Source organism: Aedes albopictus, chromosome 1 (assembly GCF_035046485.1).
Source record: "Aedes albopictus strain Foshan chromosome 1, AalbF5, whole genome shotgun sequence".
NCBI classification, from domain to species: Eukaryota; Metazoa; Arthropoda; class Insecta; order Diptera; family Culicidae; genus Aedes; species Aedes albopictus.
The window spans coordinates 207,524,219-207,551,973 of NC_085136.1; the positions used below are offsets into that span (position 1 = coordinate 207,524,219).

Consider the following 27,755-nt stretch of genomic DNA (forward strand, 5'->3'; position numbering starts at 1 on the left):
CTCTGACAGGCTTCCGTATAGCCTACCCGAGTTTTTGTAGCTATAGGGCCTCCAGTTCCCTGTACGATCTTTTGCGGAACTGCTAGAGATAGATTTCGCAGGCCAATCAAGAGTCGAGGAATCGCCTTTTTATAGCTGCGGACCAGTAATCCTGCTAGGTGCTGGTACTTTCCTTGGAGTTCCTCAAAGCAGAGCGTTTGCGTAGGCAGATTCAGGCACTCAACGGTTCTGGCATTATTCAAGCTATATCCTTCCTGGCAACCCAACTCGGAGATGTCAAGTGAGACGATTTGCGAGCTGTCTTCGGAGCGTGTAATATCGGCAGTCCATTTTAAGCACAGAGGGACTACGGGGCCTTGTAGATCTAACTGCTTGGCTAGACCATTTTCCACCAAAGTGGCTGACGAACCCTCGTCCAGGAAGGCGAAGGTATCGATGGATTTCGATGGTCCTCGTACAGTTACCGGAATGATGCGAAAAAGTACGGATTGCCCACAGTGATGGTATGCGTGATTTTCCGTTGCTTCAGTGGACGAAGAGTTTCCAGTTCTCGCCGGCGTCGAAGCGTGTAGCATGGGATGGTGACGATACTGACATCCATCGACCTCGCATTTAGCTGAACTCCTACACGGTCTCCGCCCGTGTTGGCCTAGGCAACAGCGACAAAGTTTCAAGGCAGAGATAGTTTTCCACTGACTGTCGACGCTACATTCCTGGAACGATTCGCAGTCCTTGACGCGGTGATTGCCCTTTTCACAGACCGGACAGGCTCTTAAACCTTCATTTTTGCGTTGAGCCCATTGCGCCACATCGGCAGTTTCCACGTGCGAGTGCATATATCCCTTTTCCTTGGATTTTAGCTTGTCGGGTCTGTAGCTCTGATCACCGGTGTACAAAACTACCTTGCTCACCGATTCCACCACGGCTGACATAAACGTGCTGAAGGTTTGCAAGTTCGCATCTGGGAACTGGATCAAATGCTGAGCCCATTGCATCTTCACACTGGAGGGCAGTTTCTCCACCAGCTCTTGTAGTAGAACCGGATTGGAGAGATGATTACGCTGGTCTGCGGCGATAAGGTGACTGACTAGGTTCCTGACAGCTATGCCGAAATCAATTAGGGTTTCCAAGCGTTCTGATTTTGGTGCAGGGGCATCCCGAGCGGTTCTAATCAGCTTACTTATTATAACTTCGGGCCGTCCATACAGCGTTTGAAGCGTGCGGATTACTTCCGGAACAGAGTCCGGATTCAGCAAGTTGTACCGTACCGATTTCAATGCATTGCCTTTTAGGCAACGCTGGAGCCGTGCCAGGTTTTCTACCCTACTGAACCCACAAGCCGATGTACTGTTGCGGAAATTACTGATAAATAACGGCCATTCTTCCGGGTCGCCGTAGAATTCAGGTAGATCTCTAGGCATCACCTGTCTGGCCGCAAGCTGTTCTGGTGACGGTCGACGTACTTCCAGAAATAACGGATCCTCCGCCGGTATTTGAGTACCCGATCGCTGTTGTTGCGGAGTACTGGCTTGACCAATATCTGTCGATCGTGCGAAATTGATTCGAGATGACTCACGTATACCGGGACCTTCTGATTGGAATGGATTTGTCCAACTGCACTCGCGAGTGTCACAAACAGGAGCCGGGTTCCCGGTTACTCTAGCTGGAACTGCAGTGAACTGATGATCCGGAATCTCCACTGGTAGTGGCCTAGTTGGAATTGACGAGGTAGTCCTAGGAATTGCGCCTTTCGATACGTCTCGAAGAGGCCATAGCGATTCGGCCACCGGTGGTGGTGGACGTTGCTGTAGCTGTAGCTTACATTTTCGAAGCTCTTCTTGGAGATCTTGCAGAGCCTGGTGGTCAATTTTTGACGCTTCCTGGTACTTCTGCAGCTGTGATTTCAGAAGCAGCAAGTCGGTTGGTACTGCCTTTAACAGTTTTTCTTCGTGTCCTTTTTGGTTACGCCTAACAACAACTGCGCGCTTCGGTGGATGTTTGTTTACATCATGGTCATTCACCTCACCCAGTTTGCCATTGATGACGTCATCGGTTTGATCGAGAGAAATTATGGTCGGCAGAGAACGATTGGGATCGGCGTTTGTTATTGTTGTGCCTACAGCACCTTCTTCCTCGTTCGGCGAGCGGTTGGTGGGGTTCGTTGAAGGGTCATTGGCGATAGAGGGGATCTTCGGGTCGGTGAGCGATCTGCTCTCTTGGAGCGACGCTGCTACCTGTCCTACCCAATCGTGTACATGTTTCTCTCGCTCTCGGGATTCAATTTGCTCTATACGGCTGCGTACGCTGCGAGTCTCAGCTTCCTCGTCTAGCGCACACTGCTCCATGAGATCGTACTTAGCCTTCATGAACTCCTTCTCTATTGCGAGTTCTTTTTTCCGCAACTCTTTCTCCTCTGCCAGTCGCTGTAGGCTAATATCCAGCAGGGCTCTTCGGTTTGAGGACGTCGTTCGAATCGATACCGATCGAGGTGGTGGTGGTGGAGATAAACATTTGACGCATATCCAATTGGTTCGGTTGGCTACAGAGGCATCGACCTTAGCGCATGAAAAATGCCACCAAGCAGTGCATTTGTCACACTGTACGATGTCGTCGGCGGTATCGGGTCGATCACATCCAGCGCACTTGTAGCCATCGGAGCCTTCAGCCTCAGAAGTTGAATTCGACATTTTCTGTGCCGAATTTCTTAAAGATTTTTGTTCGGGAATGATAAGACGGCCGATTCTTTTTAGCGATAACGCTTTAAGCTGAAATATGTATTTCGTTAATAATAATTCTTTTTTAAGACGCAGTTGTGACTTACAAATTCGGATCACCCTAATTTTTACCTTCCTCGAACAAACAGCATAAATTCTTGGCTTGTAACGCTATAACAGATTTAGAGGCAATTAATTTGGGCTTATATAACAATGAAAGAGGAGTTCATACTTGTTTCGTTAATCGCAATTACCGAAGAATGCGATGATTAATGGTAATGACACGCACTGGAACCTGGGATCACTATGGGGACATAGTTAAATCATCAGTGTTAAAAATTCAATGGATCTAAAAGTGCGCTAACCTATAATGCTAACTGCTCTTAGATTCTTCATACGAGCATCTTAGCCCAGTCACTACAGCTGCCACTAAACCGCATATAATCAAGGCACTCACTTTTCGCACTTAATTATTAGATATTAGTGTCTAAATTATTTGTGAACTATTTTCAAAAGCGATATAAAAAATAGCAAAAAATGTGGATTCAGTCGCATCTATCAGCATCTACAATCTATTGTTGCTCTGTTGTATTATACTGCTCGTTGGTTCGGCTTCGGGCAGCTGCCTGCTCCTGACAGGGTTGCCAAACATGAGGCGGCGTCGCCAACAGCTACCGAGAATCTTGTTCAAGTACCTAGTTGACTAAATGGAGCGCATTGGCATAAGCCGCCCAATTGGCGCTATCCTATCAGGTATCAGGTATCAGAAGGCCGGCTCCAGAAGCACGTTATCCTCACAGATCGAAAAAAGAATGTAAAATTCTGTGACATATGATGCACATGATTGGAGCGTGGGATGTCACAGAAGTTTACATGACATATCATGTAAAACTCATAACATATCATGTAAACTTCCATTATACCGTATGCGTGATAATGTTTGCACCATCGTACAAATAAGGTACCCATATCACGTGTACACACAATGTCTTGGTTTTTATTGCATGCACGTACGCTCTAACTCATATCACAGTAGATTGCGGGTAAAAAAATCCGATTTCTTAAGTTTAAAATTTGCACCATGAAGGGGTAGCAGCGGTAGTCGGGACTTGTCCACGCGCAAATGTTAAAAAAGACATTTCAGGAGTGTTCGGAGAACCGTAAAACAGTCTTAGACCGAAAAAAGCAAGGGCAACTATTCCCGAAGGTGTCCACTGGTCGTCCAAGGTTAACATGGATTAAGAAAGCTATCGCTGCCACCAAAAATAGGATTTGGGTGATATAATTCGCGCTCAATGAGAAAAATGGCTAAGAAACGCGAAATCAGCGACTTAAGGGCATGGCATATCGAAAAGGAAAATTACGGTGGCCTTTATGATCCTTCGACCATAGAAAAAAAACTTACATTATTACCAATGGCATCCAGGAGCTACGAGTAGCGCCATATAAGAAAGTCTTGAATTTGCCCGAACGCAACCTCCGTTTTTTTCGATTTCCGAAAAACTATCGATCCGTACCAAATTCCAGAATCAATAGTTATTATAACTTTTGTTTCTGTGTCAATGTCTACACCATTAGGCAATGTCAAAATAAAAAAATAAATTCAAAAATTGTTAATCTTGACTTTGACACTACCACGGATACTTTTCGACATTTGCGCGTGGACAAATCACGAGCTAGGTTGCCACTTAGTGCTTAGTCATTATGCAAGTGAACTAAGAAAATCAACACTTTTTATTCACAGCCTACTATGATATGAGTTATAGTTTAAATGCCTGCAAATAAAACCTATACATTGTCTTCACAAGTAAAACTGGAATTCTATTTAACGATGGTGCAAACATTATCACGCATACGGTATGTCATGTCATTCAGCATGACTCTGTGTGTTTACATGACATATAACACAAATTTACATGATATGTCATGTAAACCACCATAACATTAAGTTTACATGACTAAACTGAAGTTTACATGACGTGTAAATCTCATTATTTTTATATGTGCTCCATTTGGGACATTTGTGCCGTCGCCAAAATAATAGCCTATTTCATCAACTACCTGAGGGAAAAGGAAGGAAATAACGATGAGGATGGGGATAAGGACAGATAGGGAAATAGGAAAAGTACCCTGGAAGAGGATACTAACGCATAAGCGTTCCAAAATGGGTTCAAACAGCGCCCTGAAAAGAGCACTGTAATAACGCATAAAGCGAAAGAGAGCCTATAGCTCTTTACCACAGCGGGATAAGAACAACAGAATATCCTCAAAATTCAGGTCTTTGAAGTCAGTTTCACTCAATAAGTGTTTACCGAATACTCGGAAACGCAGTTGCGCAAAAACTGGACAGTTACATATCAAATGGTACGAAGTTCCATAATCGGATTCACAGCTATCACATGCAAATGCATCAGCTTGCTGAATATTCGCCATGTGGTAGCTGAGTCGGCAGTGGGCAGTCAATGCCTTGACCAGAATGCTGCAATTCTGCTTTGACAGATTTGTAAGATACTTTGCCACCCTTGGAGATGGCTCAGTACAATACAATTTGGTTTGACGACATGACTCCAAACTATTCCAGTATTGTCTGTGTATAGTATGTTTTCCCATACTAAATTCTATAAGAATTTCAATCGCAATAGGAAACACGGGGATACAATCAATCGCTCTTAAATTTTGCACAGATGTTTTGGACGCTAAAAGGAATCAAAATAGCTTTCATCCAATAAATCGACTTTGTTGACTCAGTCATGTTTGTCATGTCCGAGACAAGAAGAATCCAATTCCAGACCTTTAAACTGTTTGGGGTTGGCTCTTTCGGCCAATTTCCGATGCGAATTAAAAGACGTTTGTTTCCGTCGAAATAATTCACAAGACTGCTTTATAAGTTTTGTTTACCTGCCTTCTAACCTGCGTCTCCATGACAACCCCGTTATTCTTTCTTTCAACTTCGCATTTTTCAGTACCACTTCTATTCTCTACAATGTTGAATACCCACGCCGTACAGCAGTATAGTACATATAGTATACAGCAATGTGGACCCCATACCCTACCAGTATTGTCATAAGCCTAGTTTAAATTTTACACACTTTTAAAAGGAGGATGCATTCTTAAAATTAATACACTTACCTTTATTAGTGATGAAGCTACAAAAGTTTGCTGGCTGAATCTGCGACTGTTTTAGTTGCTGTAATCGCTCATGTGTTTATCTCAGAAGATATTCAGCAATCTTCAGATATAACATATTTGGCCTTAGCTTCAATACGTATGTTCTACTAAAGGTTTCCTAGTTTACAATTATACTCCCATCACCAAACACTGCGGACGTTGCCAATTAATTCAAACCTGCTATTATCAGAATTGTTTTACCAGCTGATTCCAATGACACACTTACACGCGACCCATTCCTTGTTCGATGCACCCAGCGTGCGAATTGTTTGCGTAGGTTTAACTATCAGCATTCACCTTTCTGCCACGTTCGCAACTCACGGGTTTAATCCAGAGTTGATGGTACTTGATTCTGCACTAACTTGTTGAAACACTTGGTTATAGTTGAACGTTTATTACTTTGATTACGTATGATTTACGCTGACACTTCTTTTCTTCGTTTAGCTTCTTGAGATTTTTCACGGGTAAAAAATATGCGCTTGTATTTATCGAACAGATGTGAGGAAAAAGCACAGAAACATTACTGTACGGCGACGGACGGCTGCCAGGCGACGACGTCTAGTGGCAGGGGGTTGGCGCCTTGTAACCGAGAATCGAACTCTGCTGGTGGTCGTTCGCCTATCCTTCTTCCCCAATTTTCCGAGATATGTGAGCGTAACCCAAAGGGTTCACCGCGGAATCTTCTGCTTTAGTTGGACACCAAAAAAAAACCCTGACGATTTAATCCTTGGGATAGTTTCTGTAAAGTAACGCGTACACTGGACTGCAGATAGCTTTCCCTCTGGAGAGTACCAATTTGCATAAATATGGAAATCAATTCGAATCCAAGTTAATCTCGGCGAACAGAAGTTTTTCAACTTGAAGAGAGTTTATAATTCCATTGCCACACTGCTGCTACCAGCAAGCCAAATACCACTTTCCTTCTTTTTTCCGGAATGTGAAAGATCAAAAACGAACCGGCCCACACGACCAAGCGCTAATACATGCGAACGCGACAGGCTGATGGTTTACGGAAAACTGAGAACCACTTCGGGTTCGTTGATTCGTTTTAAGGCTCTTCTCTGGACGACTCTGCTGCATGTGCTTCCTACTGGAGGTGGTGGTGAATTTCGGTTTCCACCAGTCCAAGAACGGTCATGCGCACTGCAACAACCACCCCACGCATCTAACGGAATGTTTTGACATTTTCCCAACCAACGTTTTCATAAATAAACACGGGTGTTGCAAGGATTGGGCGTTTTCTGTTCAACAGATTGAGGCCATTTAATACCCGTGGTTATCAAGCAAAAGCAAACTTCTCGCTGTATAAGACATTGAAACCCCCCTGAGGACCTCTCCAGCCACAGCTGTTAAGGTGTGGGTATTCTGCATGACCATGCTGCGAAAATTTCAAGAAAATATTCTTGACTTTCTCGGGTATAGAGAATCTTCTTGCTTGCCACACGAGATACATATGCAAAATGATTATTGGCAGAGGAAGCTCTCACTTGATAACTGTGGAAGTACTTATAGAACTAAGAACTAAGAATCAAGCTAAGAAGCAGGATTTGTCCCAGTGGGGATGCTACGCCAGGAAGTGGAGAGAAGAGGAAAAAATCTATCCTTCCGGTTGCTCTATACCCCCACGAGTTTTGGACAATAAGGAAATAGATTGGAAAACATCTGGTGTCTTTGAGCGAAAGGCGTTGGTGATAATACTCATCGATAAAATAAGAATGGCTTCTGGCGGCGGCGCTAGAATCACCAGTTATGTCAGGAAAATAAAAGATAAATTTGGCATAGATAACAAACGTTGGGCTGGCCACGACATAGCAATGCAGGATGAGCAACAGGTAATGATTGTATTCCGTAGAGAATCAGGAAGATAGTTGTTTACGGCTATAAAGATATAAGATCACATAACATCCAAGTCCGGGTTTGGTGGAGAAAGGTAGCCTAATAAGTATCAAAAGCTCCCTCTCTATCTCAGAAAAAAAACTTGACTTGTGAACTATTTTCAACCACTCTACGATGTCTCTTGTATTATATCCCCACCAGTAAGACTCCTGCTAGATGAATGTCGAAATTCTGAGCTGAAAGTCTCTTAAATAAAGACAAATTAATCAATCAATCGAAATTCTGAGAATACACAGTTTTTAACATTTCTCAATAATGTATAGTGTCTTGTAAGTAATTGTAATTGTAATTTTATTGAATACGGTATCCTGTCAGTATACATTAGACTGGGTCAACAAAGTCGATTTTTCGGAACAAACCTTTTTCGATTCCTTTTAGCGTCCAAAGCAACTGTGCAAAATTTGGGAGCGATTGGTTGCTTCTCCGTATTCCGCTTTGCGATTGAAATTTGTATGGAATTTAGTATGGGAAAACGGACTTTTTTGCATTTTACTCAAAAGATGAATTCTTTTGTCTAATACCACGTAACTAATGACGTTAAAGTATAGCCTAGGATATGCCAAAAAACTTTGCCAAAGACCGCAAAGTGATCCAACACTTGCGAAAAAAGTTATAACGTACAGATTGCCAGGTGGTGATTAACATTTAACATGTAAAGGAATAACATCAATAATAAAATCTCAATTTTTGGGCTAAGTTACCAGGCGAATAACTTTTTTCACAAGCGTCAGATCACTTTGCGGTCTTCGGCAAAGTTTTTCGGCATATCCTAGGCTATACTTTAACGTTATTAGTTACATGGTATTAGACAAAAGAATTCATCCTATGAGTTAAATGCAAAAAAGTACGTTTTCTCATACTAACTTCCATACAAATTTCAATCGCAATGCGGAATACGGGGACGCAACCAATCGCTCCCAAATTTTGCACAGTTGTTTTGGACGCTAATATAGATCGAAAAAGCTTTGTTCCGGGTTGGTACGACCAAATTTAAAGTTTCTCCATACAACGTTGACCCACTCTAGTATACATATACTTTATATCAGGGCAAGGAAACAAAACTAAACTACTGAAGATTTACATTAGGAACAACAAAATTCGATTATTAAGTAACTACTATTAATCTGCTCTAACTCTAGGTATACTACAATCTAGTTACAGCACGTTTGAAGACCATTAACCGACGCTCCTGCTTGACAGTCGTTGGTAGTCCATTCCAGCATATGGCGCCATTGACCAGTACACTTTTGCCGCTAGATGTTGTGTGTCTGGGCACTATGAGACCAGCGGTTCGTTCCTGGCGTCCGTGTTGTATGTGTTGCATAAGGTAACCTGGCAATGACCTCTCGTATGCCTGCTTCATGAAGCAGCACACCCGAAGTCGGTAGTTTGTTGGCAGGTCATGACCAAGGATGGAGTGTCGTACTGCAACCGTTGTGTCACGTCGCCGAAGGTTGTGCACGAAACGAACAGTTGACTTAAAGCAGCGATGCAATTGCTCACGGAGAGCCGCTGACAGCCCTGGGTAGTAAACTATATCGGCATAGGTGAAAAAGGGCATCACCACGGCTTGCACCAGCTTGAGTCGAGTCGGTAGTGTCAATACAGTTGCAAATTTCCTGAAGGTACGGAGAGTGTTGTAGACCTTCATCATGATATCGTTGACTTGATGCGTCCATGAGAGTTTGCTGTCCATGTGTAGTCCGAGGTTTGTAACATGGTTACTCAGCGGAATAACCATGCCATTGAAAATGATGTCTTGTCGTGGTGTTACAGAGCCATTCCTAGAGAAAACAATCGCCTGCGTTTTCTTCGGGTTCGGCGAGAGACGATTGCGCTTCGCCCACTCAACTATGGAGCCTAGGTCTTCATTGATAGTTCTTACAAGTCTATCCACGTCATCAGCAGGTCCGGAAAGGTAGATTTGGAGGTCGTCAGCATACAATTGCCACTCACATCTCAGTATCTCGGGCAAACTGTTGATGTAGAGGCTGAACAGTATTGCGCTGAGACAAGACCCCTGTGGTGTACCATCTAGAACTTCTTTTTCTGCTGACAGTACATTCCCAAGCCGAACTGCCTGAGTGCGTCCTCGAAGGAAAGATGAAATCAGTTCGCATGCAGTACGCGAGAATTTGAATTCGTTTAGGAGTTTACTCTTCAGCAGCCGATGATCCACACAATTGAAGGCAAGTGAAAAGTCCACTAACACCATCACTGTGCAGCGGTTGTCGTCGAAGTTGGTGTAGATGTCGTGGACAACTTTCGTGAGAGCTGTTGTGGTGCTAAAGCCTTTCCTGTAGCCGGACTGGTTGCGTGCGAGGAGTGGTGGGTTAGCTTCGTTGAGGTGCGCGGTAATCTGAGCAAGAAGGATTTTTTCGAGTACTTTCGAAATCGCTGGTAAAACACTGATCGGACGGATGGGTTGCGTGGGGTTCGGTGATTTGGGGATGGGGGTGATAATTCCCTTTTTCCATGCCGATGGAAATAAACTTGTGTCGATGATGAGATTGAATAGGTGAGCCAGGAGAGGCAGGATGAAAGGGCACAGGAGTTTAACAAAGGAAATTGGAATGCCGTCTGAACCTGTGGCATTTGTTTGTATCTCGTAGACCATCCGGCAGACTTCATTGGCATCAGTGTGTCGAAAGTCCAATGCATTCACCCCATGGTCTGGTTCCGATCGATGTTGAAGCTGGACAACAGGTGGGTAGTGGTTTTCTTCTTGATGCTCGCGGTGGCCTTCTGCAAAGAACTGGTTGAGTTCTTCGGCATCTGTTCCTTCTACGGGTGCATTCTTCTTCGGATTGTTATGAATATCTTCCCTCCTAAGGTTACTCCAGAGTGTCTTAGCGGGTAGGTTCGTGCTAAAATGCTGTTCCGCGTATCGTCTTTTTGCAGCCATTACGAGAGAGCTTGCCCTGTTTCGCTTGCTGGTGTAGTCTCGCCACCGAACATCACCGCGTGTCCTATTGGGATTTCGTCTATACAGAGCGAAAGCATGATCCCTCAGTGCCACAGCTTGTTCAATTTCATTTGTGATCCACGGTGTGCGTCGGTCACGAACGATTATGCTCCTTTCAGGGGCAAACCGCTGCAGAAGCTCATTTAATTCTTCGTCCATCCAGGCTACTTTGGCGTCAACATCCACAGCGTCATAGAATGGTCGAGTATCTTTTTCCTCGAATGCAGCTTGCAACTGTAGTTGGTCGATTCCCCGCATATTCCTTACTAGAACGGTTTGGGCAGCAGGCTTGCGAACTTTGATATTCGCTAAAAGATATACTATCTCATGATCCGAAATTGCGTTTGCGGAAGCTGTTTTCGATTTAATTACTGTATCTGGCGAGTTCGTAATTAGAAGGTCGATTGTAGTGGAGCTATTTTCCGTGATGCGGGTGGGTCCAGTTGGCAGCACGATCAGATTGAATGTCGAATTGATCTGACGAAGTGCGTGCAAGTTTGTGGAGGGAGCAGATGCAGCAACATTCACGTTGAAATCTCCAACGATGTATATTCGGTCAAAGTCTTGTTCCAACAGATCGAGAAGAAGTTTTTCGTAGCTACTGCTGAAGTTCGGGTTTGAGCAGGAAGGGTTGTAAACTACTACCACACAAATGTTGAGGTCGTTCAGTCTAGCGCTTACTGCCAGAAATTCGAATCGCAAGGCTAGTGGCACATTAGGATCGGGCGTAGATTTTAGGAAAGGAACAGCCTTAATCCCCTTCTGAACATACAATCCTATTCCACCACATGTTCTTGTACCCCGGCCGCGACCGGTGGACAGTGTGTGCTTGATGAGATTATAGCCAGGGACACGAATGGGACCGACTGGTGAAGAGGACTTGAGTTTGGTTTCGGTTGTTGCGAAGAAGTGGTATTGGGTTTTGTCTAGAATAATTTTAACCCCATCTATGTGGTTTTCAAGGCCCCTGACATTCAGGTGACCAATCCGTAGATTTGAGAGGTTGCGGAACATTTTTACTGAATGGAAACGTCAGCGACGAAGCACAGCTAGCACTGCGAGGATACAGAAGCGTTCTCCGACGAGCGTCGAAGAATACGGATGAGTCTTCAGAGCGGGATCCTGGATTCACAAGTTCTCGGAGTTCGTCGACATTTTCTACTGGGACATAGCGCTTACGTCCTGGGATCAGCACGGAGACCCTGTCATTTTTCGAAGACGGAACTCACCTTCTTATTCTGCTTCAGTCGAAGAGCGAAGTTTCGTACTCGGAAGGTATTGATGGACAGCACTTCATTGATGGTGAACCTGTAATCCAGCGATGGTCCACCATGCAAATTGCACAGCTTCGCTTGCCTATGCTTTTCAAAGTACCTCCGAAGAACTGCTTGTTTTGATCCAGCATTATCGAAGATGATCACGATGGTAGGTGTCAGGAATCGATCAGCCCATTTTGACGGCTTCACAGGCATTCGAAAGCAGGAGTTCACGCACGACGCTTCCTTTTCAGCGCCGAGGAAATTTAGTATACTACGCACGATAGCCGGAAGGTTTTCACTTTCTTTGTACGGGATCTTGTTAACTGCGAGCCTACAGGACTTGACTGCTTCCGAAGTGACACGGGCTAGTTTTGCGCCATCCTCTATCATCTCCAGCTTTTCCCCAATTCTGTTCACTAATTGTTTTTGGGCGGTGCACTGGTCGTCAGAGCGTTCAGCGCTGCGGAGTTTATTCTGAATGCTGTTGATCTGCTTTTTACTTGCAGCACGGGCCTCATCGATTTCTGCACGAAGTTGAGAAAGCTGCAACGAAAGCTCCTGGATGATCTTCTTAAGCGCCTCGATTTCGTCGTTGCTGCCGGCAGATGCTTGTTGTTTGAGAACAAGGTGTCCTCGTACGGTACATGATTCACAGAAAAAGTGATAGCTTGATGCGCATTCCATTTGTAAATCACTAATGCGAACGCAAACAGCGTGAAACCACACAAGACAGGTGTCACAGCAGATCCATTTAACAGGGACACTCTTCTTCCTTTTCCCCCCTTTTTTGGCCGGAGGGGTTGTGCTGTTGCAGAGCCCGCAGACGTCTTCATCTTTCATGTCGCACCGGGTGATAGTAGCACTACAATTTTTTCTAATTGGAAACCAGTCCACTTGCTGCACGTATGTCGCTGACGTTTCGATGGTACACACACTAGTACATATTACTGAATTCTCGGAAGGAGAAAAAGTTTTCGCGAACTTAGGTTAGGCGAATTGAAAATTGGAAAATGTCTAATTTCTAAATAGTTAGCGAAGTATTTCGCCAACCTCCACTTGTTTTATGCGACGGAAAAGTTTCTTTTACAACGGAACCGCGTAAACGACGGATATGAGTGAATTTATTAAACTAAAGAATAAAATTCGCGGAGCTGCAAAATACGGACCGCGCGTCTTCGTCGTTCTTCTTCTTACTTCTAATATATTCTTGTAAGAATTCTTTGTCAAGATTTAGAATATATACTTGTAATATATTCTTTGTCAAGATTTAGAGAGCGTAGACATGAAAAGGTACCAGCGTAAGAAATCCCATTTCCTCCCCGGCTGGCTAGTCGGGAGAGGCCATGGACGAAGCGTGGTTGATGAGGGCTAGTTATGGACATTACCCCACAACAACCACACCGGATGCATACTCCTGACGCAGCAGTTCATCGACCAACCAGTAAAGCCGATCGGTATGTGACCCAGCAACAGCCGGTATCAAAACATCATCGACGGACTCTTGCAACCCAGCAGATTCATACACAAACGACGACGACGACAACATCAGCAGCAGAACCAGGCCGATACTTCTGACTCAGCAGTTAGCCAATCGCCAGCTAGGGACCCATAGTCAATATGCAGGGACTTCATTTTTAATATAATTCTTACCTCTAACTAGTGCGGTCGTGCGTGCGATACTCGGGTTTTCGTTGTAGCGATCAGTGATTGTGATTAAGTGACTTATGTGAAAAGTAATTAACATAAATAAAGATTAAAGTATTTCTAATATGCTTTTTTAAAAACTCTTCAAGAAAAGAAAGCATATAAGTGGCTATCAATGAGTATATAATGGAGGTGGCTGCGCAACAGCTTCACTCCAACATTAATTTTGGGTTCTTGAACTCGAACATCAGTAAGGACCTCAAATAGGCCGAGCAAGACCATGATAAACTACTGCGGCAACTTCGTATTCGCGGGTAGCTCAAAGAGTACGCCGAAAAGCGCCGTAAAGCCAGGAGGTTGGTAGTCCCCAGCTTAGCGTCCCGGATAGCTGGGAAGGGTGGGCCTGAAAAGATCGACCCATCCCGGATCGAAAGGAACAAGAGGTTGCGTCCGTTTAAAGGTCCTCAGCCACCAAAGGTTAGAGCGGATCAGAGGGAGGACGCCTCCTTAGCCCTGAAGGATGCTGTAGCTAAAGACCGCCCAGAAAGTATGGACGCAGTTAGAAAACACTGGCTTTTTAAAATTATTGATTAATAGTTCTATTTGTAAGCTACATCCTGTTGGTAAACCTATTTTCTCAGCATATGTATAGCGGTTTATGCGATTCCTCCAACAGTTTGTTTCAAAATATTTGAACTTTTAGGGGAACATCATCGAAAAAATGTGCACAAATGATGTACAGAGCTTAAAAGGACACTTAGGAAATGAGCAAAATGTGGAGGGAGTAGGTGAGAAAACCGTGTAAATAGCGAACATGGTGGGGATAACACGTTTGAGCATATACATAAGAGTGGGTCCAAAAAAAGATCAGTTCTGGAGCTCGATTTGATTTGGTCGTAAGTAACAAAAGTACACTAATCGAGTTTTTTTCTTCAATGGGTCCATTATACTTAGTTACATGTATGGTATTAATATCATCTCGATACCATATTCCCTTAAATTTAGAAAATGTTGAAACATTATGCCGTAACTAACAAAAATATGAAAAAATAAAAAATCGTACATTCGACCTAATTCCGCAAAAGGTCTTTAGTACCAAAAATGACTAAAACCAAAAATTCGTGTATTCGACCTTATGTCATTCGAAGGTCGAATGAACGACATCTGTCAAAACAAAAAAACAGCGTAGTTACGACGCTACTAGCGCATTATAGTTAAATAGTTTTTAGAATTAAATTGTAAAATGATCGGAATAAACTGTTTATTGGGTGAGTTTTGAAAACTATCAGCATTGTTTTATAATATTCTAATATTGTTTTCTACAGATGCAGCTCTTAAATTGGCCGAAAGCGACGAGGATGCGGTACCGATGATACCGCATACGTGTGGTGGCATTCCGTCGCCATCGTCAAACATCAAAGAAGAGCATGCATACGCAAGGCGAGACGCAAGGATTTGCTACACAGCAAAGGAATCACCGAATCCAGTCACTTCACACGAAGAACCGAGCGAAGAACCCATGTGTTCACATCCGCCGATGGAACAGTCACTCGACCTTCGACAGACAGTGCCGGGGTTAGCAAGTCCATGGATGAATAGGTCTGCACCGTCTACCCAATCCGGGACAACGGAGTATCATTCCAATGCTTGGTTAAACCGGTCAACTCCAACTCCATCCCTCGATCTTCCGGTAATTTTTGGACAGAAGATGACCTCTTCGGATGATATTGCAGCTCGTAAACCACAGGATTCAACAAGAAAGCAGAACTTATCTTGCGGATATTTTGACGGTAATTGCATTGTGTTTTTGATTGAAATACGGCGGTTCCAAAATTGATTTATTCAGAAATGTTGCTCTCAATTAGCTTAATGATGTGCAATAGGGCGAATTAGTGTATTGTCGGCAGATTTGTTCTCTTCGTCATGGGTGATTTTTGTCGGCCAAATTTCCTAAAACTTGGCCATACAATTCAGCTTGATTGGGAAGGATTTTAGGTTTCAAAAATCGCACCATGACGAAAAGAACAGAACTGCCGAAAATGCGTAAATTTCCATTCTTACTTCAATTGATTCAAAATATACTTCGCATCTGCAACTTAGCATGTGCTATACCGCCTATCATCGCATATCAGTCCCATATTTGCTGGGTTTCCTATTCATATGGGACGGTTATGCAATCATTGTCAGTCAGTATAAGCGATGACTTCAATTTGTTGCCGCGACGATAACAATTTCATATTATTTGTAAAAGCAATTTCAACGCTTTGTTTTTTTACTGCAGGACCGCCTCGTAAGGTAAAACCTGGTGCGCATGACATTTGCCATAGCATGACGCCTAATATCAAAAGCAAATCACGCAGCTCGCAATCCTTACCGCAAACCGTCCCAAATAACAACCGGAACCCGCGGTTGAATTGTTCTTCGCCGTTGGAACGATTTATCACAAAACTACAAGATCACAATGCTTCTACGATGAGCCAATCGTCGCATGCAGGATGGAGGACGAGTTCAAGACGATTAAATCCATGGCGAAATCGGTCTGTCCCACTTAGTATGCATGATGATCAACTCTCATGTGTGGACGATCGACTCTCATCGTGTTCCTTTGAGTACTCGCAGTATGGTAATCGTATTTTGGGTGAAATTACAAACAAGCCACCACCATTGTCACAATCTGCTCTGAACTGCAAACAGCCACGCGTCGCGTTTGATAACTTGTCATTCATCAATATGGTAGCGTCTACACCGAGTCACAAGGAGTCAGTGTTGTATCCTAATGTGCATCGGGATGAAAATCGTAAGTTTAAAACAATAGAAAACACATTTACGTTGTCTTTTAATAATTCAATAATTCTAGGTCAGGAATCGGGAAAAGACATGGTGGATGATGCGTCATTCATCAACATCGTAACGTCTACACCAAGATCAACGCCCCTACCGGGTCATAAAGAATTCGACCAAAATCAACCAACGTTCCATGTGCCGATAAAAATGCCGGCATTGGAAAGTGTATCTACGGTTAACCGAGACTGTTTATCAAAAAAACGCCTTTTCGACACTGAAGACGATGACGTTCAACTATCGGTAGATGAAAATGATCTCGAGGATAAGTTCTACGATTCGAGCAGTGATCCCGATTGGAATTCTGATGATGCATCTGAGACAACAGACGAAACTGATTACGATTTGAATGATCTCTCCATTTTCGAGTATTTTCAAAAATATCATACTCTTGACGAGCTCGGCTTGGATGATGATCTGGAGATTCAAGAAACACCCCCACCGGATCAAAGTTTCGATAAAGGTGAATATCAATTTTATGATACTATAACAGTTCCCCGAATGCCATTAGCCCGAATCCCACCTCCCCGAAAACCAAGGATGTTTTCGATCATCTGGCAATCATTTGACTCATTTGTCTATAACTCAGTTCAGAAGCCCAATATTGAAATGTGATGTTCAAATAACTTGTAGTTTATTGTTTTTCCTACAATTATCACCAAGGACGCCATATGCTAACTCTCATATATGCGGCGTGACAGCGCTAGTACCTCCTACTCATACTAAACGATCGAAAAATCCGATCGTTTAGTATGAGTAGGTAGTACTAACACTTTTACGCCATAGTTAGAATATGGCGTCCTAGGTGATAATTGTAGGATAAACAATAATCTACAAGTTATTCGAACATCACATTTGAATATTGGGCTTCTGAACAGAGTTATAGACAAATGAGACAAATGATTGCCAAATGATCGAAAACATCCACCGACCAATACCCCAAAAGCCATTACCCCCAAAGCCATTTCCCCGAATGACACTTACTACTTTTCATATAAAACTTTGAAAAATCGCCAAAATTTGAAAAATATTTCGATCATCTCGAAATTTTTACAGATTGCTTTGCACATGAATATATAATAACTGTAAAAATATTATAATCATTACTAAGTTGTTCAGTTTTGTGTTACGTGACACAAAATCCATGATGGGAGTGTTATGCGAGTACTTTTGATATGGGACGCTCATGACTTGGTATTTTTTTCGCACATTGACTTGATAATTCGTAATTTTTATTATTGTTTTTGGAAGTACAACGAAAATGATGACTATTTATAACGTTAACTCAAAAGTGATGAAAGTCAAATGGGACTGTTATGCGAGTGGGGGCAGTGCTATTCTTTCTGCTAATAATGAGGGTATAAAGAAATAGCTCTTTTGGAATGAATAGAAAAGGCAGTGCTGTGAAATGATTAGGCAAGTTATATAGAGTACTGCTTCTCTATCACCTCTATCCAATTCAAACTGTCTATGACAAAGCTTTCCACTTTGTTCCATGGACTGTGTACAACTCGCCCTATAACAGATGAGCTTCTAGTGGAACACCATATTTTAGTAATCAAAGGAAAAAACTTTGGTCCTTATTACATTTTACACCTTGTTGAAAATGAAAGGTCTCAGTTTTAGGTGTGGTCGAGATGGATTTTGAAACAAGGAAACATGGGTTAGTATTCATAATCTTTTATTCGGTGTACACTTGATGTTTTAATCTTTACAGAAGTGAATGGCGGTGATGGTATGCGGTACTAATTTCAAGAAGTGGCCCATTTTACTTTATTGCGCCCTGCATTCATAAATTTAGTTAAAATATTGCTCTAAACCCGGAGAAATCCTAACAGAAATTCCAGAGGAATCCTTACAGGAATTCCGGAGGAATCCTAACAAGAATTGTAGAGGAATCTTAACTCGAATTCCGGAGGAATCCTGACAGAATTTCTCCAGAGTTCCTGTCGGGATTCCTCCGGAATTGCTGTCAGGATGACTTAGAAAAAAACACCGACTTCGGTAATACTTACCGAACTTCGTTAACATTACAACATTACGATAACATTTTACCGAAATTTGTTATGTTTTTTACAGAATTCCGGTAAAAAAAGAACGCTCAGCAATTGGGTTGTTTAGTGAATGAAATATTGCTACTTTCTATAGCCTAATCGAAAGAGCTAATTTTTCTGAGTATAACGTGATTTTATTGGATTCCAATACCTTTGTTTTGATGGTTAAATTAACAAAACAGTTTTAATTTTCGTGGATAGAATGACAGTTCAATCGATAAAGCGACAGTTCGACCCGAACAAAAAAATTTCCTCATACAAACTTTAAATGAATTTTAAAAATAGTTCCCAGACTCCAAAAATTATGAAATTTTGGATTTCGACTAATTTTTGGGCAGAGAATCCGATTATGAAATAATCCTGATACCCCTAAAGAACCCAATTGAGATTTCGGTAATTGCCGAACGCCACTAGCTGTGTTCTTTGACAATTCCTATTCCATTGGAATTCCTGTCAGGATTCCTCCGGAATTCCTCTTCCTCTTCCTTTTTTATTCCTTGTTGGGTATTTAAGCCACTGCGACCAGCTTTTAGAGCTATTGTGACGTGCGGAGTTATGGAAGTATACCCACTGAAAATGGCTGATTCAGGGTAAAATGGGGCAAAATAGAGGATAGCACAGGATGAAACCACCACCATTCGATTTATTGACCAATTTTCCATGGAAAATGCATCAGTTCGAGTTTCAAAACCAGCGGCTTCTAAATAAGTCCGATTACGGCCCAATTTCTGCCCACTGTGGGATGGTTTTCGGGGAAATGGAATTCGGGGAACTGTTATAGGACCCAATCGGGACCCAATTTGATTATGTTCATTACAATTAATGCATCAATCCACTCAAACATGTTACAGGAGAAACCTCAGCCCTTCAAGAACATGTGAATAAAGCTACAATGATCAACTTAAGTATTGAAGCGATGGAAGTTATGGCGAGAGAGTGTTTGGAACCTAAAGTTAGCAAAGCTAAAGAACGAGCGAATAATAAGCGAAGAAAGGAAAAGGGTTTGCAGTACACTCGATCTGATGGAATAGTCATACCAGCAAGAAAAATAAGACCTGCCTGCAGTTGTAGGCGTAGATGCTTCAACAAATACCCCGATCACGTACGCTCAAAGCTGTTGAGAAATTTTTTGAATTTGAAACTATCTGGACAGAACCAGTTCTTGGCAAACCACATGGAGGTATCCAAAACCGCAAGGAGGAAGGTAATCATATATAACACATATGGTCATTGGTCATCAATCACAACATATACTTTTCTTTGTAGGTGATCAACTCGCGACGGCTTTATTCTAGATCATACAAACTTCCTGGCGTTAAAGGACCGGTAGTAGTATGCAAGGTAATGTTCATGGCTACCTTCGATGTTGGCGATCGCAAGCTAAGGAATCTGGCAGCAAAAAGGGTTATAGGCGATGGAGTGGCTTCTGATGATCAACGCAGTGAAAACCGATCCGCTCGGACTATCAGCGCAGAGCACCAGCAATACATCAAAGATCACATTCTTTCATTTCCGGCCTACTCCAGTCATTACGGTCGAGAAAAATCAGAGCGGCTATATCTTTCGGGCGACCTTAACTTGACATCATTGTACAAACTCTACCAAGCCAAATGTGGGACTGATAACCTCGTTGCAGTATGCTATGACAGCTACAGGATCATTTTTAAGACATTCAACCTACATTTCCGCAAGCCGAAGATAGATACTTGCGATGAGTGCGACCGACTGAATGTTGAAATCAAAATAGCGACAGAAGAGAAAGAAATCATTCGTTTAAAACAAGTGCGGGATGATCACCAGAAAGCGGCACAGAGAGTATATGACCAGAAGAATGCAGATGTGGAACGATCAAAGATCGATTACACTGTGCGGACGGTTTCATTTGATCTTCAAAAGCAACTTCCAACACCATTTTTAAAATGTGGAGTTGCTTTCTACAAGCGTCAATTATATACACTAAATCTATCTTTTCTTGAAAGCTATTTGGGCCAGAACAAGGCCTACTGTTACATGTGGGATGAAACCAGGGCCAGAAGAGGCTCCAAAGAAGTAGGTTCTTGCGTTATGCAAGATTTGCAGCGTATGCCCACCACCGTAGAAGAAGTAATCTACTACAGCGATCGTTGCGCAGGACAGAACCACAACAAAAATGTAGTTTTTATGTTCACGCACGTGTTAAAAAATCTGAAAAAAGAAGGCCGAGCTCTCCGCATCATCCACCGTTTCATGAAGACCGGCCATTCCCACATGGAAGTGGATACGATCCACGCGACGATCGAACGTGCCAAAAAACGCACTGAGGTGTCAATAGAAATTCCTTCTGATTGGGAGATCTTCATAGCAGCTATACAGAGGACGGTGCCCATCGAGGTTGTTAGCATGCAGCAGAAGGATTTTCTAGATATTACAGCCCTAGAAGAAATCTACACAATTCCAAAAACTACTACGTCAGGCGAAACTTTCAGCTTCAAAAAAGTAATGGAGTTTGCATTCACTACCGATAACATCGGTACAGTTCGCTTCAAATACGACCTCGCAGAAGAAGATTACAAGGAAATCTGTCTCATGTCTGGAAAGAAGATCGACCGAGAAATCGAACTCAAGCGAATAGAATCACAGCTGATAGAGCTGCCTACCGCAAAATTGAAGGATCTGCGAAGTCTCTTGCCGTATGTAGTAAAAAAGGACTATTATGAAGCGTTCCTAAAGGGTTTGGTGGAACCTAAGAGGGGACGCAGGCCAAACAGTAATGATGCACCTGACCACTTTGAGGGCGACATTTATGATACAGAAGATGAAGAATAAGAACTACGGACAAGGCAATAAGTTGAATTGTAAGTTGCTCACTCAGGCAGTATGAGCATTGATGTTAAATGTTCAGTTCAACTTCAATTATAATCAATCCTAAAACTGATTCATACCAACGATATTTTTGAATTGTTATTCGTTGCACTGTTTTTTTATAATAAAGTCGTACTTTAAACCTACTTTCAATCATCTAGACATTCATTTACATATTTACATTATCAAGGAACCCATATCGCCTGAATAAATATGCTGTCTTACGAAATAAGTCTATAGTCTTACTCTGTTGCGTGGTCTGCTGCTCAAAAAATGGCACTCGTAGAAAGTTTTAGCAAGGCATAGGTCGTTGTGAAAGTAATAATCTTACGCTCCCAAATTCCATATCACTTATTGATCCTCTCTTTTACATTTTGATTCCTCTTCATCTTGGTGTGACGTCCTTACTAAGACAAAGCCTGGTTTTCACTATGACAACTACCCAGGCAACTATCACAGGCAGTAACTGAGAGTTGCTTCTGCCAATGACCATTTTGCATTCGTATATCGTGTGGCAGGCGCGGAGGTACTCCCCAAGTAGCCAAGTTGCTCAAGCCGTGATGCATGTATAAAAACGGTGTATATATCAAGCAAACATTGCTGTACAATGTACAATCAAAGTTGAACTAAAGTGGGAAAGAGCCTTAAGTAAGCCAAATTAAAGTTAGCTACGTAAAACGCGACTATATTGGGGCCCTTTCCCACTTAAGTTCAACTGTAATTGTACATACATAGTAATACAGCAGCGTGGTTACTTGGGTGATCTATGCCCAAGGAAGTGAACAAAATTTAAAGAAAAATTCCTCGATCGTCCGAAAATCGAAGCCGTCATCTCAGCATGTTTATGCTGAATGCCCACGCCTTTACAGCTGTGGCCCTCTTTTCGCAATAAAAACAAACAGTGCAGCAATTTCGAGTCCAATCTTTTGAGGCTGAAAGTCTATTTAATGAAGACAAATCAATCAATCCAAACTTTTGATTTGAGTAGGATCAAAATGGAAGCACTCTAATCAAAAAAGGAACGGATGCACTATCCAAGACATCCCGTGCTTACTTATTATTATAAAAGACTAGCTGTCCCGGCAAACGTCGTACTGCCTGCCTACTGTGGTTTTGTCATACAGTTGCATTAGCAAGAATATCCATAGACTGTCTAAATCGTTTGTTAAATAAGCAACCTCGTAAGCAACCGTCGTCAATAAGTACTGTCGTCAATAAGAAAAGAAGAAAATGAGAGTTTTCTTGCCATATTTGATTAAATTTCCAATATAAAACTATATATTTTAAAGAAGCTTGCTCAACATTCATGTTCAAATAATCAAAAGACAATTCTCTATTTAAAAAATATATATGAACCACTAGTTAGTTGACTACCCATTTTATTGAATATGCAGAAATACAGGGTATTATATGCCTCTGAGAATATTTCACTTTATCAGGCTGATCCAGCCCTTGATATACTAAACTGTGATCGTTACACTTCCAAAATGAATTATTTGTTGTTGTTAATATCGAATTACACACTTCTAAAAGCTATTTACGGTGAACGTAATGCATTTTTCGGTACTTTTCCGGGTTAATTTGCGTCGATAAAACAAAGTCGGAGCGTTTGCCTCCATGACCTCCATAATAATCTTAAGGACTACTATCTTGCGCCAGTTCCTCATCACACCTGAAAAATATGAAAGAATAATCAATAAATCCAATAAAGTCTTGTGGTGGGAACATTGTCCAGAACTTAAAAATTCTTACATTCGAAGCGTACTCCTGAAGCACCTCCAACAACCTTTGCTTAAAGCATTGCTATTAACGACAATCCGCTTCCTTTGCGCATCCCTGGTACAATTCCAGATGCCAATTTTACAGCAGCACTAATGAGTTTTCCTATGACCTTGCATGCAGATCCACTCTTATTATTTTGATGAACCATTAAAGTGTTTAAAATGCATGTTAAGTATAATTATCTTACTGATAAGAATTTAATTATGTTTGTTTACAATTGTAGGTCGAATGTACAAAACCAGCGCTCAACTGGTCCGAACGTACTTTGACGTATGAACATTTTCAGATGTCAAAACGTCTGAACGCCCCGGTGCGAAGTACAGTAGTGTCTGGTATAAGGTCGAATCGATGAGGTCGAAAGTCTTGCATAGAATCTCAGACCGACGTAAAACTTATTTTTGTTAATAACTTAGTAGATGTACTGTTGTTTTGATATTTCAATTGTAAATTTCTTAGACGGCATTAAACTGTGTGATATAATATGGACTTTGAGAAGTTTTCAGTCTTTAATTTTAAATAGGATTTAATTTCCATTTCAGAAACGTTGCTAGCCATTATCTCCACTTTTCGAAAATTGTACATACGACCAAATCAAATCGAGCTCCAGAGTTTACCTTCTGCTTTGCTCTGTATTGGACGTAGCAGTAGCTTGCTCCCGGTCGATTGTTGGATTGTACTCAAACTGTAGGCTTTTGTTTGGATCAACTTTGTCCACGCGTCGGATCTGATGCAATTGGAAACAGTGTACATATGTATCAACTTCCAGTCAGGATGCTATGCATCAAGTATAAAACCGAACAAGCAATGGAAACTGTGCTGCAGCGGCGCGCGGACACAATTAAATTTCATTATACGGATGGAAAGATGGTGGATGTACGTTTAGCTGTAGCGCGAACAAAGAGCACCTTCGTGCGTGTTCTTGACATCGCTCCGGAGGTGCCCGACAGCAGCTTAGAACTGGCGTTTTCTAACTACGGGAAAGTGGAAAGCATTACTCGAGAGAAGTTCCCGCCCGGTTTAGGACTGAACCACTTACACACTGGTGTTCGGGGATTGTACGTGGATATTGTAAAAGAGATTCCTGCATCTCTAGAGATCAGTGGCTGGAAGGTGAGGATATTCCATGGAGGACTCAAGAATAAGTGCTTTTTGTACGGGTTGGAGGGACATTATAAAGAAGCATGTACACAGAAGAAATCTAAGCAAAAGAACAAAAACGTAGGACCGGCATCATATCCCTTTCGTGACGGAGCTCAAAAAAGTGAAATTTCCATACAAATGGCTCAAATTTGGCTCTCCAGAACTCTCAGACTTTTTTAACATATCAACATTTTTTCTTTGGCTTTCGCTAGAACTACTCCTTGTCTTTCGATTCCTAGCTTTGTCCACCTAGATAAATCGAAAATTAAAAATTTGCGACAGATAAAACTTTTTCATGTTTTACTATTTTTGCTCACTTTGTGTTTGACTTGTTGTGATCAATTTCACACACAACATAAACAAAAGTTTGTTTGCACACATGCAAGTATAAGTAATGGCTCAATTATCGATACGATCAACGATCAATTCTGACTATACATGTCAATGGTTGCTCCTCCGTGATTGATCTGAACTGGTACCAGTTGCACTGAGATCCAACTGAATAAGGGGCTGGGACATTCCACTTATTCTCAAAGTGCAATTTTTAGCAGCTCATGCATATTTGATCAATAACGGCGCCGGCCAAATCCTTATAGTCAGCTGGGAAGGGAAAGGAATGTTGTCTAAGAACCACTTTTAGAGCTTGCAAAAACGCACATTTTCGTGCGCTGAGAATGTTGCTACGTCATTCCGTTCAAAAGATATTGATGATTTTCTAGAAAAATAGGCACTTTTTAAGTATTTTTCACTTGAGTTGCAAAAATAACACTCCTCTAGTTTTTTGATATGTTTTATAACAACATTTCTTCTTTTGAATGCGGGCAAAAGATATTTTTTATGTTTGCCCCAACCCGTCATAACACCTTTTAAAAAAACTATGATTTTTTAAGAAAAATGCCTGTAACTTTTGAACCAAAAGAGATAACGACCATCTCAGCGCACGGAACGACGCGTCTTCAAATGCTCTCCAACTGTATCTCTGGCGACTTTGATGAAAAATCAAAGCTGAAAAAATTAACGCCAGAAAACCGGTTTTTCTTGAACCACCCTAACTTATTCAGAAAAATACCTCTAGATCGATCAATTTTAAAGCTATATAAAAAGTAAGTTAAGCAAACTTGCTCAGAATTGATAGATCTACAACTATCCCGAAGAATGTACACTCCCGTTCAAAAAGTTTTGGGGTCACCCCCTCAAAAACATGTCATTTTTTAAGCCCATATCTCCACCAATTTGCGTCCGATTTCAAAACCCTAGGTTTCATTCAAAAGATAATAAGTCAAAGAAACTTTAAACATGATTTAAAAGAAACTTTTTCGAAAAATTTTGTATGTAAACTTAACCCAAAGTTGCCAAATTTTCTAAAAAATGAATATAAACTTACGGCAGTGTCGCTGGAAGTTGGGTCGACCAAATTTTGAGATGAGAGCGGTAATATGACCCATTTTCTATTAGCTTTCAACTGCTTTTTACAGAACTCAGCTAAAAAATCTAGAAAAAAAGGTTATTAAGTAAATTAATCCTTGATGTAATCGACCAAAAGTTTGGGATCACCCCTCAAAATGCTGTATCGGCCAAAAGTTTGGGGTCACTATCGTAAAACAAGGAAAAGTGATTTGTTGATATCTTTGTCATCTTTCATTCAATTTTAATTCTTCTTGGCTTATTTGAAACAAAATGAATGATACTTACTGCATAGCATAACATTTTTGTATACAAAAATCGTTAAATACGTTAAGTTGAAGACATCAAACGTAAATTTAGTTAATTATCTTTGAAATGAGCCAAAAATAATTAAAATTGAACTATAGATGACGAAGATATCACCAATTCACTTTTCCATGTTTTACGAAAGTGAACCCAACCTTTTGGTCGATGACATCAAGGATTAATTTACTTAATAACTTTTTTCTAGATTTTTTAGCTAAGTTCTGTAAAAAGGAGTTGAAAGCTAATAGAAAATGGGTTATATTACCGCTCTCATCTTAAAATTTGGTCGACCCAATTTCCAGCGACACTACCGTAAGTTTATATTCATGTTTTAGAAAATTTGGCAACTTTGGGTTAAGTTCACATTCCAAATTTTTTGTAAAAGTTTCTTTAAAATCATGTTAAAAGTTTCTTTGACTTATTATCTTTTGAATGAAACCTAGGGTTTTGAAATTGGACGCCAATTGGCGGAGATATGGGCCTAAAAAAATGACATGTTTTTGAGGGGGTGACCCCAAACTTTTTAACGGGAGTGTATATAGTTATTCCTGCAAATAAAAAAGTTTGGTTCCCAATATCTTTGTAAATATGGACCACTGTGAAATTATTGTTTTGTTTAATTGGTTGATAGGTAATACTTGTTTTTCCTTTAAGCTTACAAGATTTCTTCTTTAGTAAGGTATATTAATAAAATAAAATTAATTAATATTTATTAATTGAACTAAATTTGTCATATTTACACATCCCACCACTTCCGACATTGTGTATAGAGGAAGAAAAATATTTTGTGTTAGATTACGGAAACTTTCTATATTGCACCCCTTTGCACCCCATTGAACCCAACAACGCGCACATGTCAGCACTCAACGGGAAGGATATCCACCTTTTGTTTTGCTTTGGTTTTCTCCCCTTTTTTTCTTCCTCTGGTGTGGGCAACGTCTCTCCGCTACCGATAAAATTGATTTTTCACCTGTTTGGAAAAACTGTCCAACAGTCGATGATCGCTTATTTTCGCACTTCCAGAACTAATCGCTGCCTAATCCATTGGAAACAATCACTTTAGGAACTACCGGGAACCACCATACGTTTCACTCGCGGCGACAGCAAGGCGAACAATGCCCTTTGTTTCGGGGGGCGAAAGCCTTTCAATTCGATTCTATCGTCCGACACAAAGGAAAGATTCGCGTCCGATTCGCACGGTGAGTTTCTCGCCTTTAACTGGCGCGATGCGATGCTGCCACGACACGACGGCCGAATACTGAGAGGTGGTGAATAAATCTGGCTGCTTATCACTTCCTCTCCTACCAGCGACGACTACAACGGTCCATGCGTTTCCCAGCACAGAGGAAAATTGTTTGGTCAATAGAATAGGATGTGTACACGGAGAAACTGAAAAACTCAAAATTAGGTACTTTTAAACTCAATTTTGAGTTCTTTTTCATCTCCCTTTTCATGCGCTCTTTCTGTTGTTGTCAGAGAGTGAAGAGAGAAACAGCCCAACTTTTGCAGTTCCGTGCGTCAAGCCAAATCTGAGTTTCTAGCACAGTACTCAAATTTGAGTGAATACAACCTAGTCAAAATTTCGGTTGAGTGGAAAAAACTTAAAATTAGGTATTTTTTTTTCACATGGAAGCAAGCGGGAACAACCCAACAAAAACATCGATTCCATCAACTCAAAATTGGCTTGACGCACGCAACCCCGAAGTTGGGTGGAAAGAACTCACTTTTGGGTAGTTTCGTC

The 27,755-nt window shown here is 41.6% G+C and overlaps 3 protein-coding genes across 4 annotated transcripts in view; 1 reads left to right on the forward strand and 2 right to left on the reverse strand.

The window, feature by feature from the left end:
- The window catches only part of LOC134290797 (uncharacterized), a 34,228-nt gene extending 31,541 nt beyond the window's left edge, over nucleotides 1–2,687 (reverse strand). Inside the window, exon 1 of the mRNA XM_062858001.1 lies at nucleotides 27–2,687. Coding sequence (XP_062713985.1) covers nucleotides 27–2,687 — 2,661 coding nt within the window. The remainder of the gene's footprint in view (nucleotides 1–26) is intronic.
- Nucleotides 1–27,300, reverse strand: part of LOC109430278 (uncharacterized) — a 334,978-nt gene extending 307,678 nt beyond the window's left edge. The window contains exons 1-2 of the mRNA XM_062846168.1: nucleotides 26,985–27,300; nucleotides 5,844–6,329 (exon numbers count right to left, since the gene is read on the reverse strand). The gene's annotated coding sequence lies outside the window, so the exon portion shown is untranslated. The remainder of the gene's footprint in view (nucleotides 1–5,843; nucleotides 6,330–26,984) is intronic.
- Nucleotides 13,373–23,048, forward strand: LOC115263741 (uncharacterized). Of its 2 annotated transcripts, XM_062846166.1 has the most exons (4): nucleotides 13,373–16,443; nucleotides 16,504–16,950; nucleotides 19,393–19,745; nucleotides 19,808–23,048. In XM_062846166.1, the coding sequence occupies exons 1-4, from the start codon at nucleotides 15,846–15,848 to the stop codon at nucleotides 21,344–21,346; spliced, it is 2,937 nt and encodes a 978-aa protein (XP_062702150.1). In that variant the 5' UTR covers nucleotides 13,373–15,845; the 3' UTR covers nucleotides 21,347–23,048. The 2 variants fall into 2 exon arrangements, with proteins under 2 accessions (XP_062702150.1, XP_029722888.2); XM_029867028.2 differs by having other exon boundaries at nucleotides 13,373–16,950.
- Nucleotides 27,301–27,755: the final 455 nt, after the last annotated feature.